A 19,860-nucleotide genomic window follows, 5' to 3' on the forward strand; every position below is an offset into this window, starting at 1 on the left:
ATGCATGGTATGAATTTATCTAATTTTATTTTTACTTTTTATTTTATTATTTATTTTTTATTCATTTATTTTTCCATATTTTTACTACTAATATTATATATAATTGTTTGTAGTATATACATTTTCCATTTCCATTCCATAGAGAATGTTTGGTGGGAATATATAGAAATCAGCAGTTGGTTACTTGCATGTTACCGGTGCGTAGTATGTATTTATTATTTTATTTTATTTTATTTATTTATTTTTTTACATTTTTTAATACATTTTTTATTTGTTTAGTTTCTGTATTTTTACTCCTTACATTATATATAATTGTTGGGAAATTATATAGGACTGGACTTTTCTCAGTCAAGATTTGACTGGATGTGATATTACTGGAAAGTACGAACATGCATAGTATGTATTTATTTTATTTTATTTTATTTTATTTTATTTTATTTTATGTGCATGATATGTATTTATTTCATTTTATTTTATTTTATTTTATGTGCATGATATGTATTTATTTTATTTTATTTTATTTATTTTTTATTTTATTTTATTATTTTATTTTTTATTTAATTAGAGAATATTAGGTGGGAAATTATATAGAACTGGACTTTATTTTCTCAATCAAGATTTGATTGGATCATAAAAAGTGGGATGTGATATTATTGGAAAGTACGAACATGCATGATATGTATTTATTTTATTTTATTTTATTTTATTTTTTATTTCGTTTTGTTTTATGTGCACGATATGCACTTATTTTATGTTATTTCATTTTCTTCATTTTTTTTTTATTTAATTTTCTTTTTTTATTTGTTTATTTTCTGTATTTTTACTACTTATATTATTTATAATTGTTTCTAATATATAATTTCCATTTTTAGAGAATATTAGGTGGGAAATTATATAGAACTGAACTTTATTTTCTCAATTAAGATTTGATTGGACCATAAAAAGTGGGATGTGATATTATTGCCAAGTATGAACCAACAGTTGGTTAGTATTAATATTATTTGTTGACAGATTAAGCAAATGAACTAATGAATCATCCTCAATAATACCAGGAACATGACTTAGGAAAGTAAATAGAGTCAATTTTGATGTCACGCTGATATAAATCATGCGCGCGTGCTAATTGAAGCCTTCTGTGAGTGCCGTGACCTCTGACCCTGAGCTGTGAGAAGTTTTCTGCGTGTAAGGTGATGTGTTTTGCAAACGAGCTTGTCAAAATGAGAGAGGACAAGAACGAGAGGTGTTTTTCCTCTGTCATTGCTGTTCTGATGGATGCGTGTTCACCGCAGCGCTCACACAATTACAGGGCACGTTTAACCATACAGCAGATGGGCCGACGTTTCTGCTGCTTCTGACAAGTTTATGTTTCTTTTGTATAGTTATATTTTGTTTTATGTTTATTTGTTTTTATTTAGTTGTGGAATATTTTATTTTATTTTATTTTATTTTATTTTAATTCTTTTTTTTTTCTTTTTTTTTTTGCCCATACAGCACATTCAAAAAGCAGATAGTGTAGACCAGTATTTTCTGATACTTCTGGCAGTTTTTTTCTTTCTTTCTTTCTTTCTTTCTTTCTTTCTTTCTTTCTTTCTTTCTTTCTTTCTTTCTTTCTTTTTTTCTTTCATTCTTTCTGTCTTTATTTATTAATTAATTTATTTAAACTGTCCAACAAAGCATTTTATTTTATTTTATTTTATTTTTTATCCACACAGCAACAGATGAATCAGTGTTTCTGATGCTTTTGAAGTTTTTATTTTGTATATTTTATCTGTATTTATTTACTTATTTATTTATTTTTTTATTGTTTATTATAACTGACCCACAGTTGTTGCCTAACTTATTTTATATTATTGTATTGTTTTATTTTATCTTTTTTAAAATTATATTTTATATTTATTTGTGTATTTATTTAGTTGTGGCATAAATGTTTTATTTTATTTTATTTTATTTTATTTTATTTTATTTTATTTTATTTTATTTTATTTTATTTTATTTTATTTTATTTTATTTTATTTTATGTTTCAATAGAGCTTACTCACAGAGCAGATAGACCAGCATTTTCTACTGCTTCTGAAAGTTTCTTATTTATTTATTTATTTATTTTTTATTTTTATTTTTATTTATTATAACTGCCCCACAGTTTATTTTATTTTATTTTATTTTATTTTATTGTATTTTATTTTATGTTATTTTATTATTAATCATGCAGCAACAGATAAGTCAGTGTTTCTGCTGCTTTTCACAGGGTTTTATTTTGTGTATTTTATTTTTATTTATTTACTTTTTATTATATTTATTTATAATTTTTTTTTTATTATTTACTTTAACTGACCCACAGTTGTTGCCTAAATTATTTTTATTTTATATTTTCTGTTATTTTACTAAATTATTTTATTTTATTTTCCATAGAGCAAAATCACAAAGCAAATACACTAGCATTTTCTGCTGCTTCTGACATTTATTTATTTATTTATTTATTTGTATTTATTTATTTATTATAACTGCCCCACAGTTTATTTTATTTTATTTAGTTAGTTAGTTAGTTTGTTATTTAGTTATTTATTTTTATTTTTAATCATACATCAACAGATGTTTCTGCTGCTTTTGACAGGGATTTTTTTCTTTGTATATTTTTATTTATTTACTCAATTTATGTACTTTTATTTAATACTTATTTTTTAATTATATTTTATTTTTATTATTTTTTTAGTATGTATCATAACAGACCCACCATTGTTGCCTAAATTATTATTATTATTATTATTATTATTATTATTTTATTTTTTTTTTTTTTTTTACAAATATTTAATTATTTTATTAACCACATAGCAGATAGGCCAGAATTTATTTATTATATTTTATTCATTATATTTATAACTATTTATAACACATACATTTCATTTATTTCATTTTATTTTATTTTATTCATACAGCACCTTCACACAGCAGATAGATGGTTTGTATTTAGTTTATATTTCATACATTCCCTCAAATGCTTAAGCAAAGGGTGGGCGAGTGTTTTCTAGCTGGCGGTTCCCAGCGGTTTGTTGGCATTTATTAAATGAGTGTGTGTCTACTGAGGTGGTACGGGCACATTTTGTGTGTATGTGTGTAAGTCACAAATCTAAAACACGTGTTGGCGGCAGCTGAGCTGCTTTTTCTCACTCGACCTTCAAATATCTCAGTGCTTTCTCAATTAGGAGCAAATCTTGACAAGCTCACAGTCACCATCACGTCTCTCTCTCTCTCTCTCTGTGTGTGTGTGGGTCTGCCTCGCTCGCTCGTTCTCACCTCAGGCCGTTTCCACACCTTCACGAGTCTAATTGAAGGTCACGACGGGCCCAGATGCTTCTATTGGCAGAACAAACAGCCCATACATATGGCAAGTGTGTGTGTGCGGACTGCGTTTTACCCCTCCTTCGCTCTTTCTTGTTCTCCTCGGAGCCTCTTTCAAGCTGTGATTCTCTCCCACAGCACCTTTTCAAGCTAAACAAAGGCGCTGTAAACATGAAAATGGCAGCGGGGAGTGGAATGCCTTTAAGGCTTCAGACTTCAGACTCTGACGGCTCTCACGGGCGGCACTCGGCTCTCGCCGGTGGTCCGGGTCTATTCTGGACCGCCAGCACACACACACGGACATTTACAATCCGTCACACACACACACACACACACTACAGGCACTTAGGTTCAGGAGGATGATTTTTATCAACAGGTTGTTTTTCTTGTTCAAAGAAAAGTCACAGTTTTTATCATGCCATTATCATTTATTTTTCCTCATTTATTTATTTTATGAATTATTTTTTATTATCTTATTTTATTAAACCTTTTTCCAGACCTAGACATTCGGTATTAACAGAAATCCGTCATACAGACGGATGTTTCGATCATGTTTAGATCACATATATCCGAAATATATATGATCTAAACAAAGACTGTCCCTCGGTTCTGGTGTTTTATTTTATTTTATTTTATTTTATTTTATTGTTTTATATAACTGTTTAGCTTATATTTTGTCTTATTTAATTTAATTTAATTTTATAGAGATCTGTCATAATTTTATTTTTCTATGATAATCTAAGCAGAGTGAATATAGGACAAACCTTTTATTTTATTTTATTTTAGTTTTTAAATTAATTTAATTTTAATTAAAGTTTAACTTTTTGTCCTGTTTAATGTAATTTAATTTATAATTTAATTTTACAGCTTTCATTTAATTTAATTTAATTTAATACAAATCTGTCATAATTTTATTTTATTTTTTAATCAAATTTTTAACAAATGTACCCCAGTTCTGGTTTTTATTTTATTTTTCGTTTTTATTAACAACTGACCTTAACAACAGTTCTGCAGTTGTTGTTTTTTTTTTTATTTTTGAATTAAAGTTTAACTTATTTTTTGTCCTTTTTAATGTCATTTAATTTAATTTAATTTAATACATATCTGTCAGAATTTTATTTTTTATCTAATTTTTAACAAATGTACCCCAGTTGTGGTTTTTATTTTATTTTTCCTTTTTTTCTATTAACAACTGTCCTTTCCAACAGTTCTGCAGGTTTTTGTTTTTTTTATTAATGTTTAATTAAAGTATAGTTTTTGTCCTGTTTAATGTAATCTAATTAGAAATTTCATTTTACAGCTACTTAATTTAATTTAACTTAATACAAAATCATTATTATTATTATTATTTTATCTATGATAATCTAAATAGTGAATATAGGTCAAACCTTTCATTTTATTTTATTTTATTAATTTACAACTGTTTAACATAGTTTTTGTCCTGTTTAATTTAATGTAATTTAATTTAAAATTTAATTTACTTCCACAGAAATCTATTATAACAATATGCTTTTTTATATATGATAAGATAAACAGAGTGAATATAGAACAAACCATTTATTTTATTTTATTTTACAGCTATTAGTTGTCTTGTTTAAATTAATTTATTTGTATATAGATCTGTCAATTTAATTTTTTTGTATCTATGATAATCTAAACAGGATGAATATAGGACAAACCTTTTATTTTATTTTATGTTATTGTCTTTTGTTTTATTTATTAATTTACAACTGTTTAACTTAGTTTTTGTCTTGTTTAATTTAATTTAATTTAAAATTAATTTTTTAATTTCATAGAAATCTCTTATAACAATATACTTTTTTTTATCTATGATAATCAAAACAGTGAATATACAGTGAATATACAAACCATTTATTTATTTTATTTCATTTTAACTAGTTAACTTTGTCTTATTTAATTTAATTTTGTTTAATTTTGTAGAAATCTAAAAAGTGAATATAGGACAAACCATTTCTTATTTTATATTTTATATTTTAATTTTTACATTTAATTTATTTTATTTTATTTTATTTTAATGACTGTCCCTTATTTATCCCTTCATTTTATCTAATTTATAACAAATGTTACAATTTTTTTTTTTTAATTTTGTTGAATTTAAATTTTTATTTTATTTTTTCAACGACTTGCCCTTATTTGTGGTGTTTACTTTAATTTAGTTTTACTGAATTGTATCTAATTTTTAACAAATGTACCCCAGTTGTGTTTTTTATTTTTCATTTTTATTAACAACTGTTCTTTCCAACAGTTCTACCGTTTTCTTTTTTTTTTTTTTTTTTTTTTTTTTTTTTTTTTTGCATCATATTTTTAATTTAAAAATTGCATTCAAGCTGCAATTTTGTCAAATTATTCAAAATGCGTATGTAATTGTGTGTATTACGGATGTGTAAAACACTCACTATGAAATGTTCTGTGTAGTTCATAGTGGTGGATTTCTAGTCTGTTTTCTCTGTAAACGTGGCCGTCGTGTTTGCAGCAGTGAGTGTGGTTTGTGATCTGGACGCCGGTGAAGTGTTTCAGTCAATCGCTCTTCATCACGTGTAATGACTGTGGTTGAGGATTCCTGCTGGACGCTCTGTGTGACGTGGTTTCTATCAGAGGAAACAGGAAGCTGCAGTCAGAGATGAATATCACACACAGCATTATGAATGAATGAACGAATGAATGAAGCGTTCACGAGGAGCCGCAGCGGATCTCTGATATTCTCACTCTAATTATGCTTCCTGTTTAGAGTCAGATTGTGTTACTGAGAGGAGACGTCAGATACTGTGTCTGTACCGCTGTACAGTGATGTACAGTGTACAATAGTATCGCTATATTTATATCCTAATTGATTGTCATATTCATGTACTGTAGTATTTTACATCTTAATTGTAGGTACTTCAGAGAATAATATTTCATTTATATTATTTATAATATTAATTTGCAACATATGTAATATTATATATAAAAACATGGTTTTACCCAGATGAATGATATATCAATTATAATATTAATAATAATGAATAATAATAAATATATATATATATATATATATATATATATATATTTTTAATAATATATATATATATATATATATATATATATATATATTAAAAAAGGATTTCCAAACATGTAAATGGGGGAAAAAAATACATTCTTTTATATAAAAAAGAAAACATATGTATGTGTGTATACATATATACATATATATAATTTAAAAAAAAAAATTCTTAAAAATATTTAACTTTTAAAATATTTAAATATTTGTTTTTATATATAGATATGATATATAAAAGAATCAAATACATTCTTATTTATTTATATATTTATATTATATATTTATATTATATATTATATATTTAAGTTAAATATTTACATTTAAAAACATAAAAAATATATATTTAAGTATTTGTTTTTATATATAGATATGATATATAAAAGAATCAAATACATTCTTATTTATTTATATATTTATATTATATATTATATATTTAAGTTAAATATTTACATTTAAAAACATAAAAAATATATATTTTTTGTATGTCTTATATATAAACATATTTTCCCCAAGATAAATGAAATATAAATAAAAAAAACTTATAATAATATATTTATAATACTGATAATAAAAATGTATAATAATATACTAAATATATTTTTATTAATTAAAAATTTCTTTATTAAAAATATTTAACTTGTTAAATGTTTAAATATTTGTTCTTTATATATAGATATATTTTATATAAATATTTAAAAACGTAAAAAAACATTATTATTATTTAGAAATCAATCAATATATATAAATATTCTTTATATATTTTATAATTCTATTATACATTTTATGATTTATAAAAAATCTTTATATATATATATATATATATATACCTATATAAATAAAAAAAAATCCATTCTTATATATAAAAAATAATTCTTGTTATTAAAAAAAGTCAGTATCACAAATACTCACAAAAACAAATTTTTTTAATATTTTAGTATTTTTTCTTTATATAAAAATATAATTTCCATATTTATACATTTATATATAGAGAGAGAACATTTATAAAATATATTTTTTTATATAGTTAATATTTAATAAAATATTTTGTATATTTATTTATTTATTTATTTATTTATTTGTTTGTTTATTTATGTATTTATTTATTTAATTACATTTACTGTGTTAATGGTTTTTGAAAACATACAGTTCTGTTGTAAATCCAAGGGTTTTTTGGCCATAGTCCATTTTTGGACTATTTAACTTTGTTTGAGTCTGTTTGATATAAATTAAGTTGAAATGACTTGAACCAAGTTGAGTTGGTTATACTTAAAAGTTTATGGCAGCAACTGAACTTACGTTTTTAAGTTGAAATAAGTGGAAATTTTTAACACTGCCTAGTTTCTTCTTTTGGAAAAAGTACAGTGATACTACCATGTTTTTGGCACAAAATGTGTCATTGTAACACCATGGTGCTTTTGGAAGTGCTGTTAGTACCATGTAAATGCCATGACACATGTATTTCAGTAGCGTGGTGTATATCGATGTTCTGTGATGAATGATGTGATGAACGAAAGCAGGAAGGGCTTTAAAAGTACAGACGGCGTTTGAGAGAGGAAGCGGCGGCGCGAGCGATACGGAGAGAAACGGAGACTGTAATGAGTTCTGTCGCTCTTATCTGCGCGCTCGGGTTTCGTTATCGCGTCTGGTGCGTGCGCGCGCCAGCGACGGGCCGGCGTAACGCGCCGAGACCGACGCCAGCCTGTCCTGCATTCCAGCCAGCGCTCCGGAGCGAGGGATTCGGTTACGGACGGAGACGTGAGCGCTGCCAGCAGGTTTGTGTCTGTCTGGAGCGAGGGCTCCAATGATGACAGCAAACACACAGCACTTGTCCTGTCAGATATTACCGTAATGAGCGAGTATTAACATCCGTGATGCTCTTCTGCAGCGTTTCATTCGTCATTCAGCATCACTGATCCTCACAGGACGTTTGATAGAGGCTTCACATACACAGACTTTCTGATCTAATCCATGTGTGTGCAAAAAAAAAAAAAAGGAGAGAGATAGCGTAAATAAATATATGAATTTATACTTACTATATATATATATATATATATACTAAGTATAAATTCATATGTTTATTATGCTATCTCTCTCCTTTTATACTACATATATATTTCATGTATTTTTTATGAATATGCATAATTACATATTTATAAAATATGAAATATATATGAACATTTGATGGAGAGCAAAAATGAATATATGAATTTATATTTATATATTACATTTATATATATTTGTGCTTTTATAAATTGTATTTTCTTTATATTTTATACAAATATTTGTATTTGTTTAATATTTAATAATAATAATAGAAATTATAACTTTGTTTTTCATTATATATATAGAAAGAGAATAAATATATATAGCAGAGAGAGCAAAAATAATAAAATAATAAAATTAGTATTCATTTATTTTTCATATATATTGTATATATAGCCAAGCCTTGTTAATCATGCTAGTAACTGGTTAAGCATGTTAATAACATGCTAACAACATGCTAATCATCTCAGAAACAGACTAGTAACATGCTAGAAACTTGCTAATCAGGTTAATATCATGCTATAACATGCTAATTATGCTAAAAACATGCTAGCAATTTGTTGACTATGCTAGAAACATACTAGCAACATGCTAATCATGTTGAAAACATGCTGGCAACTTGCTAGCTATGCTAAAATCATGCAAGAAACATGCTAGCAACATGCTAATCATGTTAGAAACATACTAGCAACATGTCAATCATGTTAGAATCATGCTAACAACCTGCTAGTAACTTGCTAATCATCCTAGAAACATGCTAGTAACTTGCTAATCATGCGAAAGTCATGTTAACAACATGCTAGTAATATGCTAACCATGTTAAAAATAGCTGGTAACATGCTAGTAACTTGCTAACCACGCTAGTAACTAACTAATCATGCTAATATCATGCTAACAACATGTTAATTATATTAAAAACATGCTAGCAACTTGTTAACTATGCTAGAAACATCCTAGTAACATGTTAATCATGTTAGAATCTTATAAACAACATGTTATTAACATGCTAATCATGCTAACAACATGCTAGTAACTTGTTAATCATGCTAAAGTCATTCTAACAACATGCTAGTCATATGCTAATCATGTTAAAAATAGCTGGTAACATGCTAGTAACTTGTTAACCATGCTAGTAACTAGCTAATCATGCTAATATCATGCTAACAACATGTTAATTATATTAAAAACATGTTAGCAACTTGTTAACTATGCTAGAAACATGCTAGTAACATGCTAATCATGTTAGAATCTTATAAACAACATGTTAATAACATGCTAATCATGTTAACAACATGCTAGTAACTTGCTAATCATCCTAGAAACATGCTAGTAACTTGCTAATCATGCTAAAGTTATACTAACAACATGCTAGTCATATGCTAATCATGTTAAAAATAGCTGGTAACATGCTAGTAACTTGTTAACCATGTTAGTAACTAGCTAACCATGCTAATATCATGCTAACAACATGTTAATTATATTAAAAACATGCTAGCAACTTGTTAACTATGCTAGAAACATGCTAGTAACATCTATTCTTTAAAACTACTTCAAACTGAAAACCTTCTAACTTCTAGCTTGTAAAACTTTTTAAACTTCCTGCGTAGCTTTATCAAGCCAACTGCAAAGTTTGTCTTGACAAACTTTTTTTTATCTAGTTTCTGATGTAGTGTGTGTGTGTGTGTGTGTGTGTGTGTTTTCAGTACTGCAGGCACGGCATGTGTGTGAACAAGGAAATGGATTTGAAGCCAGTTCATGGTGAATGGGGCCCCTGGGGGCCCTACAGTGTGTGTTCCAGGACCTGTGGAGGAGGAACACGCAGCACAACCAGAGACTGCAATAAACCTGAGTGAGCACATCAACACACACACATACTTTAAGACTCAATTATTAAGGTGATTTGATCATGCTGTTTTTATCAGTTTTGTCTATAAAACAAGAAAACATGTCCACACACATTCTGTTTTAATAATAATATAAAAAAAACACACACACACACACAATATATAATTTCTTAATTTTCTATTCATTTTAGAGTGAAATATGATATTTATGGGCCTAAAATTACATGATTTCAAAGATGTTTTTATTTATTTTTGATGTTTTGGATTATCTGTAAATGGGCCCAAGTTCATTGAATTTATTGACTTTCGTTTAAATAGTTTCCTATCAAAAGTCTCTCATCGAATGTTTATCTTATTCTTTGAATGTGTAACAGAACAGATATGTTTCTGGTTCTCAGGCCGAGGAATGGAGGCCGGTTTTGCGTCGGCCGCAGAATGAAGTTCCGCTCGTGTAACACGGATCCGTGTCCCCGCGGCCGGAGGGATTTCAGAGAAGAGCAGTGCGCGCAGTTCGACGGGAAGCACTTCAACATCAACGGATTGCCGCCCTCCGTCCGCTGGGTGCCGAAGTACAGCGGCAGTGAGTGTCTTTGACCTCTGACCCATCACACAAACACACACACACAGATGGGCATCAGATCCGACCTGCAGCTATTATTGCAATGGTTTTCTAGAGACAGCCAGACACACCCGCAGACAGCCGTCAGGACTGATGGAGGAGCCTTACAGCGGCGCTTCACAATAAATCTGCTGAGCTCGTCAAACGCCGATGAAAAGCACACACTGAGTGTGTCGACCGCATTCATGCATGTGGCAGATGCTTTTATTTGAAGTGAATGCTGTACAGTTGCTAGTAGACTTAGACTTCAGAATGAGTTTATTAGCTGATCAGAAACCATCCCTGCTGCTCTGACATGTTTATAGAGAGTGAAGACAAGAGCCCATAAAGCTGATAATTTAACTATAATTTTCAGACCTGTCACTGTAGCTTAACTGTTTATCGTCATCCTCTGGTGTTTCTAATCTCTTTCTCATTTTTCTCTGGTGTTTCTCATCTTTTATTAATGTTTTCTGATGTTTCTCATTTGTTTCACATCATTTTCTGGTGTTTCTCATCTCTTTTTCATTACTCTCCTGTTTCTCATCTCTTTCTCTTTTTCTCATGTCTCTGTGGTCTTTCTCATATTTTCTCATTATTTTCCGATATTTCTCATCTCATTCTCATCTTTCTCTGGTGTTTCTCATCGCTTTCCCATAACTCTCTTTTGTTTCTCATTATTTTCTGGTGTTTCTCATCTCTTTTTCATTACACCCCTGTTTCTCATCTCATCTCATTATTGTCTGCTGTTTCTCAACCCTTTCTCATCACTTTCTGGTGTTTCTCATCTCTTTCTCATTTTTCTCTGGTGTTTCTCATGTCTTTCTCATCATTTTTAGGTGTTTCTGATCTCTCTGGTGTTTCTCATCTTTTTCTCATGTCTCTCTAGTATTTCTCATATTTTCTCATTATTGTTTCTCATTATTAGTTTCTCTTCATTTTCTCAAGTCTCTCAGATGCTTCTAATCTCTTTCTCTGGTGTTTCTCATCGTTTCTCATCAACTCTCTTTTGTTTCTGATTATTTTCTGCTGTTTCTCATCTTTCTCATTATTTTCTGGCATTTCTCAACCCTTTCTCATCACTCTCTGGTGTTTCTCATCTGTTTCTCATCATTTTCAGGTGTTTCTCATCTTTTTCTCATGTCTTTTCTGATATTTTCTCATTATTTTCTGATATTTCTCATCTCTCTCTCATCATTCTCTGGTGTCTCTCATCTGTTTCTCACCACTCTCTGATGTTTCTCATTAGTTTCTCTTCACTTTCTCAAGTCTCTCAGGTATTTCTAATCACTTTGTCATTATTTTCTGGTGTTTCTCAGGTCATCTCATTATTTTTTGGCATTTCTCAACCCTTTCTCATCACTTTCTGATGTTTCTCATCTCTTTCTTATCACTCTGTGGTGTTTCTCATCTATTTCACATCATTTCCGGGTGTTTCTCATCTCTTTCTCAGTGTTCTCTGGTGTTTCTCATCATTTTCAGGTGTTTCTTATCTTTTTCTCATGTCTCTCTGGTGTGTCTCATATTTTCTCATTATTTTCTGATATTTCTCATCTTATTCTCATCATTCTCTGGTGTCTCCCATCTGTTTCTCACCACTCTCTGGTGTTTCTCATCTTTTTCTTTCTCTGGTGTTTCTCATCTCATCTCATTATTTTCTGCCATTTCTCAACCCTTTTTTCATCACTCTCTGGTGTTTCTAATCTCTTTCTCATTTTTCTCTGGTGTTTCTCATCTCTTTCTCATCATTTTCAGGTGTTTCTCATCACTCTCTGGTGTTTCTCATTCCTTTCTCATTATTATAAAAAATCATACTGACCCCAAACTACTGAACTCTAGTATTGAGAAATTACAAAATAATATTGAAATGATGCCAAAAACAGACTCATCAGTCTCACACTCATCTCTTTTGTTTGTCAGTTCTGATGAAGGATCGCTGTAAACTCTTTTGTCGTGCCGCGGGGACGATGGCGTACTATCAGCTGAGGGATCGGGTCGTCGATGGAACCCCGTGTGGACCGGACACATATGATATCTGCGTACAAGGCCTCTGCCGGGTATGAAAGAACATCTAAAAATGATAATACTGTGGTACTTTGATATTTACCATGCTACTGGATGAGCACCAAATGGAAACTGACATTCTTATTGTGTGTGTGTATCATAGCAAGCAGGTTGTGATCACGTTTTGAACTCAAAGGCGAGAAATGATAAGTGTGGCGTCTGTGGAGGAGACAACTCTTCATGTAAGACCCTCGCTGGAACCTTCAACAACGCACAATACGGTGAGATCCTATGGACCGCTCTGCTCTCCACCTCTCGTGCCTTTTGTAAGGTTTGTAGTAAGGTGAATACTGGGAAATGACCGACCAGGAATTACTTCTGTCCTTTATTTTATTTAATTTTTTTTTTTCATTTTTCTTCAATCTCTCTGGTGTTTCTCATCTCTTTCTCATTGCTTTCTGGTGTTTTTCATCTCTTTCTCATCAATCTCTAGTTTTTCTCATCTCTTTCTAATTGCTTTCTGGTGTTTCTCATCTCTTTCTCATTGATCTGTGGAGTTTCTCATCTTATTCTCATCATTCTCTGGTGTTTCTCATCTGTTTCTCATCGCTCTCTGGTGTTTCTCATCTTATTCTCCTTGATCTGTGGAGTTTCTCATCTGTTTCTCATCATTATCTGGTGTTTATCATCTCATTCTTACCACTTTCTGGTATTTCTTATCTCCTTCTCACCACTCTCTGGTGTTTCTCATCTGTTTCTCACCACTTTCTGGAGTTTCTCATCTCATTCTCACCACTCTCTGGTGTTTCTCATCTGTTTCTCAGTGATCTGTGGCGTTTCTCATCTCTTTCTCATCATTCTCTGGTGTTTCTCATCTTATTCTCCTTGATCTGTGGTGTTTCTCATCTGTTTCTCACCTCTCTCTGGTGTTTCTCATCTTATTCTCATCATTCTCTGGTGTTTCTCATCAGTTTCTCATTGCTCTCTGGTGTTTCTCATCTCATTCTCATTGATCTGTGGAGTTTCTCACCTGTTTCTCACCACTTTCTGGTATTTCTCATCTCCTTCTCACCACTCTCTGATGCTTCTCATCTGTTTCTCAGTGATCTGTGGAGTTTTTCATCTCTTTCTCATCATTCTCTGGTGTTTCTCATCTGTTTCTCACCACTTTCTGGAGTTTCTCATCTCATTCTCACCACTCTCTGATGTTTCTCATCTGTTTCTCAGTGATCTGTGGAGTTTCTCATCTCTTTCTCATCATTCTCTGGTGTTTCTCATCTTATTCTCCTTGATCTGTGGTGTTTCTCATCTGTTTCTCACCTCTCTCTGGTGTTTCTCGTCTTATTCTCATCATTCTCTGGTGTTTCTCATCTGTTTCTCACCTCTCTCTGGTGTTTCTCATCTTATTCTCATCATTCTCTGGTGTTTCTCATCTTATTCTCTTTGATCTGTGGTGTTTCTCATCTGTTTCTCACCTCTCTCTGGTGTTTCTCGTCTTATTCTCATCATTCTCTGGTGTTTCTCATCTGTTTCTCACCTCTCTCTGGTGTTTCTCATCTTATTCTCATCATTCTCTGGTGTTTCTCATCAGTTTCTCATTGCTCTCTGGTGTTTCTCATCTCATTCTCATTGATCTGTGGAGTTTCTCACCTGTTTCTCACCACTTTCTGGTATTTCTCATCTCCTTCTCACCACTCTCTGATGCTTCTCATCTGTTTCTCAGTGATCTGTGGAGTTTTTCATCTCTTTCTCATCATTCTCTGGTGTTTCTCATCTGTTTCTCACCACTTTCTGGAGTTTCTCATCTCATTCTCACCACTCTCTGATGTTTCTCATCTGTTTCTCAGTGATCTGTGGAGTTTCTCATCTCTTTCTCATCATTCTCTGGTGTTTCTCATCTTATTCTCCTTGATCTGTGGTGTTTCTCATCTGTTTCTCACCTCTCTCTGGTGTTTCTCATCTTATTCTCATCATTCTCTGGTGTTTCTCATCTGTGTTTCTCATCTCATTCTCATTGATCTGTGGAGTTTCTCTCATCTGTTTTCTCACTCCTCTCACCACTCTGGTGTTTCTCATCTTATTCTCATCATTCTCTGGTGTTTCTCATCAGTTTCTCATTGCTCTCTGGTGTTTCTCATCTCATTCTCATTGATCTGTGGAGTTTCTCATCTGTTTCTCACCACTTTCTGGAGTTTCTCATCTCCTTCTCACCACTCTCTGATGTTTCTCATCTGTTTCTCCTTGATCTATGGAGTTTTTCATCTCTTTCTCACCTCTCTCTGGTGTTTCTCATCTCATTCTCTTCACTCTGGTGTTTTTCTTGTCTCTCTCTCATTTCTCTCTGGAGTTTCTGATCTCGGTCTCATCATTCTCTTGTGTTGTAGGTTATAACGTTGTGGTTCGGATTCCTGCTGGTGCAACCAACATCGATATAAAGCAGGTCAGCTACTCAGGATTACCAGAAGATGATAACTACCTCGGTGAGTTAGTACAGATGTTTACATGCCATGATATGTACATAGTACTCAAAGGAAGAATACCATGGCATTGCAATGGCACATGTCCAGACCAGCTGTGATATTACAATGGTGACTTCTGGGAATTTGGGGTCAAAGAGAAAGCGAACGACAGATGATTGACAGACGCTGAGGTGCTAATGAAAGTGAGAAAGTGTGTCCAGGATGTTTGTGTAGCTGTTCACACTCAAGTCAAAAGGCCAAATAAACACAAACACACACACAGATGATGAATGAGACGTGACCTGAGGTTCACTGTCCACATCTGATCTTTCTCATCCGCAGCTCTGTCTGACAGTCAGTCCAACTTCCTGCTGAACGGGAACTTTGTGGTGTCCATGTTTAAAAGGGAAATCACCTTTAAGGGAGTAGAGATCGAGTACAGCGGATCCAACACCACGGTTGAGCGGATCAACTGCACGCAACGGATCGAGGAGGAACTTGTGGTGCAGGCAAGTGATTGACACCAAACATGGCCAATCTGAAGAAGCTCACAATGAAATAAAATAGCATTTCTGATAGGTCCCCCAGTAAAAACTGCACTCCAGGGGGTAAAATGCACATTTTTTGGATGGGTTCCCCTGCTAAATTTCACACTATTGGGGTCGCTTCAACCCGCAACATGAAAAACAACCTGGCAACAGTGTTAAGGTAGCACAATTCCATGGGAAAACTGCTACACTTGGCAACACTGGGTTAAAATCACACTGCAAGTTTTTATTGGTATCTTTGTTTTCAGTAAAAATACAATTAATAGGCAAATTACCTACGAATCCAAAAGTTAATAAGACCAGTATTATTTAGTTATTTTTGGTATTATTTCTGTACTTTTGTATTTTTATTAATATTTTGGATGAGCTTTTATTTATAGATTTTTAGTTTTCATTTTCATTGTAATTTTTGGTATTTTGTTACGTGCTTTTGTCATTTTTGGATTGTAAATAAAAATAAAATATAATTTAAAAAATAAAATATACGTTTATAAAAAAATATTTTAAGGTTTTGTAACTTAAACTCAAACTCAGTTTGTTGCCAAAACAGTTTTATGTAATATTAATTTTATTTTATTTAAGCTTTTTTCAATTAATTTAAATGATTTTGTCTAAAAATAGAGTGTAATTTTGTAAAAACATATACACACTGATGAAAATATTTTTAGTTTTAATAAAAGCTTTATTTTTATTTATTTTGCTTTGTCATTTTAGTGCTTCAGTTTATTATTTATTTATTTTATTTTATTCAGTTAGTTGCCAAAGCAAATAAATAAATCAATAAATAAATAATGTGTATTTTATTTTATTTTAGCTTAATTCAATTAATAACCATGATTTTATATTAAATGTATTTTTAGAATAAAATTTAGATTTATAAATTAGTTTTTTTCCCCAATAAATTAAATATGTAGCTTTATTTTTATTTCAACTTAAACTCAAGTATTTAAGTTTGTTGCCAAAAAAGCTTTATGTAATATTAATTGTATTTTATTTAAGCTTTTCGATTAATTGAAATGATTTTATATAAAATAAAATGTAATTTTGTACAATTTTTATTTTTATTTATTTCAGTTTAAGTCATTTTAGTGCTTCAACTTACTATGTTTTTTCAGTTAGTTGCCAAGGCAACAAATAAATAAATAAATAAATACATAAATAAATAAAAATACAAAAAATGTATATTTTATTTTATTTTAGATTAATTCAATTAATAACCATGATTTTATATAAAATGTGTTTTTAGAATAAAATATAAATTTATATATTTTGGTTTTTCAAATAATTAAAATATGTAGCTTTACTTCATTTTTATTTCCATTTTAGTCATTTTAATGCTTCAGCTTAAACTTTATTTCAGTCAGTTGACAAGGTAAAAAACAATGTTTTTCATGCGATTTTTTTTAAACATTTGTTTTAGCTTTTTTGCAATTAATTAAACTGATATTTAATATTTAATTTATTTATTTTTTTTATTTTAGATTACTTATATAAAATCTAAATTTATAATATATTAATTTATAATATTTATTTATTTTATATTGTATATTTTACTTTTTTTGTTGTTGTTGTTTTGGTTTATAGTACCAAAACTGAACTAGAATTTATTCAGAGAATATGTCTTGATTTAAAAATACTTAGATGTGTTTACTGACAAAAAAAAGTGAAAAATACTGATAAATAAAATAATTTATTAATAAAATAATTTTATAAAATATACCTGCAGTGTAATACCACTGAAATTTCCTCATCTGAAGGAGATTTACAGGCTTCCTGTCTAATAATCTGTTGTCGTCTCAGGTTCTGTGCGTGGGAAACCTGTATAATCCTGACGTCAGATATTCCTTCAGTATTCCTATCGAGGAGCAAAGGGAGCAGTTTGTGTGGGATCCATCAGGCCCCTGGCAGGAGTGCAGCCGCATATGTCAAGGTTTGGGGCTTTTGCCGGTTTTCTGTTCTTAAACACCTTTATAGCTGAAAGGAAATCACCTATACCTCATCTGTGTGTGTTTGTCTGCAGGTGAACGGCGGCGGAAGGCCATGTGTGTTCGTAAGAGTGACCATTTGGTGGTTTCAGAGCAGAGATGTGAGAATCTACCTCGACCCAGAGGCACGACGGAGCCCTGCAATACTGACTGTGAACTCAGGTGCATGAACATTTTTTGGAGAAAATGCAGTGAAATAAATATATAAGCAAAACAAAAACACTTTGCACAAATCAGAACTGAACACTGACTCCAAAATCTCTGTTTTAATGTTTTTCCCCCGTCGTCCTCAGGTGGCACGTTGCGGGCCGGAGCGATTGTTCCAGTAAGTGCGGCCCGGGTTACCGCACGCTGGACGTGCTGTGCATGCGCTACAGCCAGAACAAGAGGCTGAGTGAGCGCGTGGAGGGCAGAGCCTGCGCAGACCTGCCCAAACCGCAGACGCGAGAGGGATGTCATGGTGACTGTCTGCTCAAGAGTTGGCAGTACAGCGCCTGGTCTCAGGTGACGCGCACTACAGCTGTTATTCTTCACCCTGAGCTCAATATAATAACAACTAGATATTTTTTTTGTCAAGACAAACTTTGAAGTTGGCTTGGAAAAGCTAGACCAGAAAGTTTAAAAAAAATTTTAAAAAGTAGTTTTAAAAGCTTAGATAGATACTAGCATGTTTCCAGCATGATTAACATGTTACTATCATGTTGTTAACACATTTCTAGCATGATTAGCATGTTACCAGCATGTTGTTAGCACAATTCCTTGCATGCTTAGCATGTTACTAGCATGTTTCCAGCATGATTAACATGTTATTAGCATGTTGTTGGCATGATTAACATGTCACTAGCATGTTGTTAGCATGATTAGCAAGTTATTAGCATGTTGTTAGCATGATTAGCATGTTGGTAGCATGTTTCTAGCATGATTAGCATGTTGGTAGCATGATTAACAAATTGCTAGCTTGATGCTAGCATGTTTAGCATGTTTCTAGCATGATTTGCAAGTTACTAGCATGATTAACATGTTTCTAGCATGATTAGCATGTCAGTAGTATGTTGCTAGAATGCTTAGCAAGTTACTAGCATGTGTCTAGCATGACTAGCATGTTGATAACATATTGCTAGCATGTAGTTAGCATGAATAGCAAGTTACTGGCATGTTGCTAACATGTTTCTAGCATGATTAGCAAGTTACTAGCATGATTCTAGCATGATTAGCATATTGTTAACATGGATATGATTAGATAGATTAGATTTATTAGATGTGTTTAAATGAGTTTGATTGGATTAGAAAGGGATTCTGGGAGTTTAAGTTTGAATTTTGTCAGTTGGAGTTTGAATAGTGTTGCTCATTTGAACATTCATCAATGTAAGTCTATGGGATTTTTATGATTTTTAATCTTCGGTTTTATGAAAACCGTAACTTTTGGATTTCTCAAGCCATAATTAAAAAGGTTTTAATTCAGATGGAATTTTGGATTTCTCTTTTTATCGCTCTTATGGGAAAATTCTTTCAATTGACGCAAAAAAATACATTTTTAACATGTTTCTAGGATTAAAATGTTGTGCAAATGAGTGTGAATGAAATATGAACACCCTCATAACAAGTAATGTCTGACTTTGGAAACTGTAGCTCCCTCCTTAAATACAAAGAGGTCAAACGTTTGACTACTCAAAAGAAAATATAGGAAAATATAACATCATTTGTGTTTCCTGCTAGCTGAATTTCACATACATTAACAAAAATCTGGCTCTGAAAACTATTTAAAGTTCTGTCAATCGTAAATCAGTGTAAACTGCATCCCTATATTCATCCTATGTGTCCTCTTAATGTGAAAATATTTTTTTTTTAACATGGCAACACGTACCGTATGAAAATACCATATAGTTTTATTACAAAAAGGGAAAAATTAACCATGGTTTTGTAGTTAAATGAACCATTTTGTGGTTATACAATATATATTAGAAAATTACAATTAGAAAAGATTC

General features: G+C 31.1%; 1 protein-coding gene across 1 annotated transcript in view; it reads left to right on the top strand.

Moving 5' to 3' along the window:
- LOC127156714 (A disintegrin and metalloproteinase with thrombospondin motifs 20) overlaps nt 1–19,860 on the top strand; it is a 163,979-nt gene that overhangs the window by 74,662 nt on the left and 69,457 nt on the right. Inside the window, exons 12-20 of the mRNA XM_051099736.1 lie at nt 10,141–10,286; nt 10,680–10,861; nt 12,800–12,936; nt 13,047–13,164; nt 15,268–15,363; nt 15,685–15,851; nt 17,691–17,820; nt 17,911–18,037; nt 18,169–18,379. Of these exons, the coding sequence (XP_050955693.1) occupies nt 10,141–10,286; nt 10,680–10,861; nt 12,800–12,936; nt 13,047–13,164; nt 15,268–15,363; nt 15,685–15,851; nt 17,691–17,820; nt 17,911–18,037; nt 18,169–18,379 (1,314 nt within the window). The remainder of the gene's footprint in view (nt 1–10,140; nt 10,287–10,679; nt 10,862–12,799; nt 12,937–13,046; nt 13,165–15,267; nt 15,364–15,684; nt 15,852–17,690; nt 17,821–17,910; nt 18,038–18,168; nt 18,380–19,860) is intronic.

Source organism: Labeo rohita, chromosome 25, assembly GCF_022985175.1.
Source record: "Labeo rohita strain BAU-BD-2019 chromosome 25, IGBB_LRoh.1.0, whole genome shotgun sequence".
NCBI classification, from domain to species: Eukaryota; Metazoa; Chordata; class Actinopteri; order Cypriniformes; family Cyprinidae; genus Labeo; species Labeo rohita.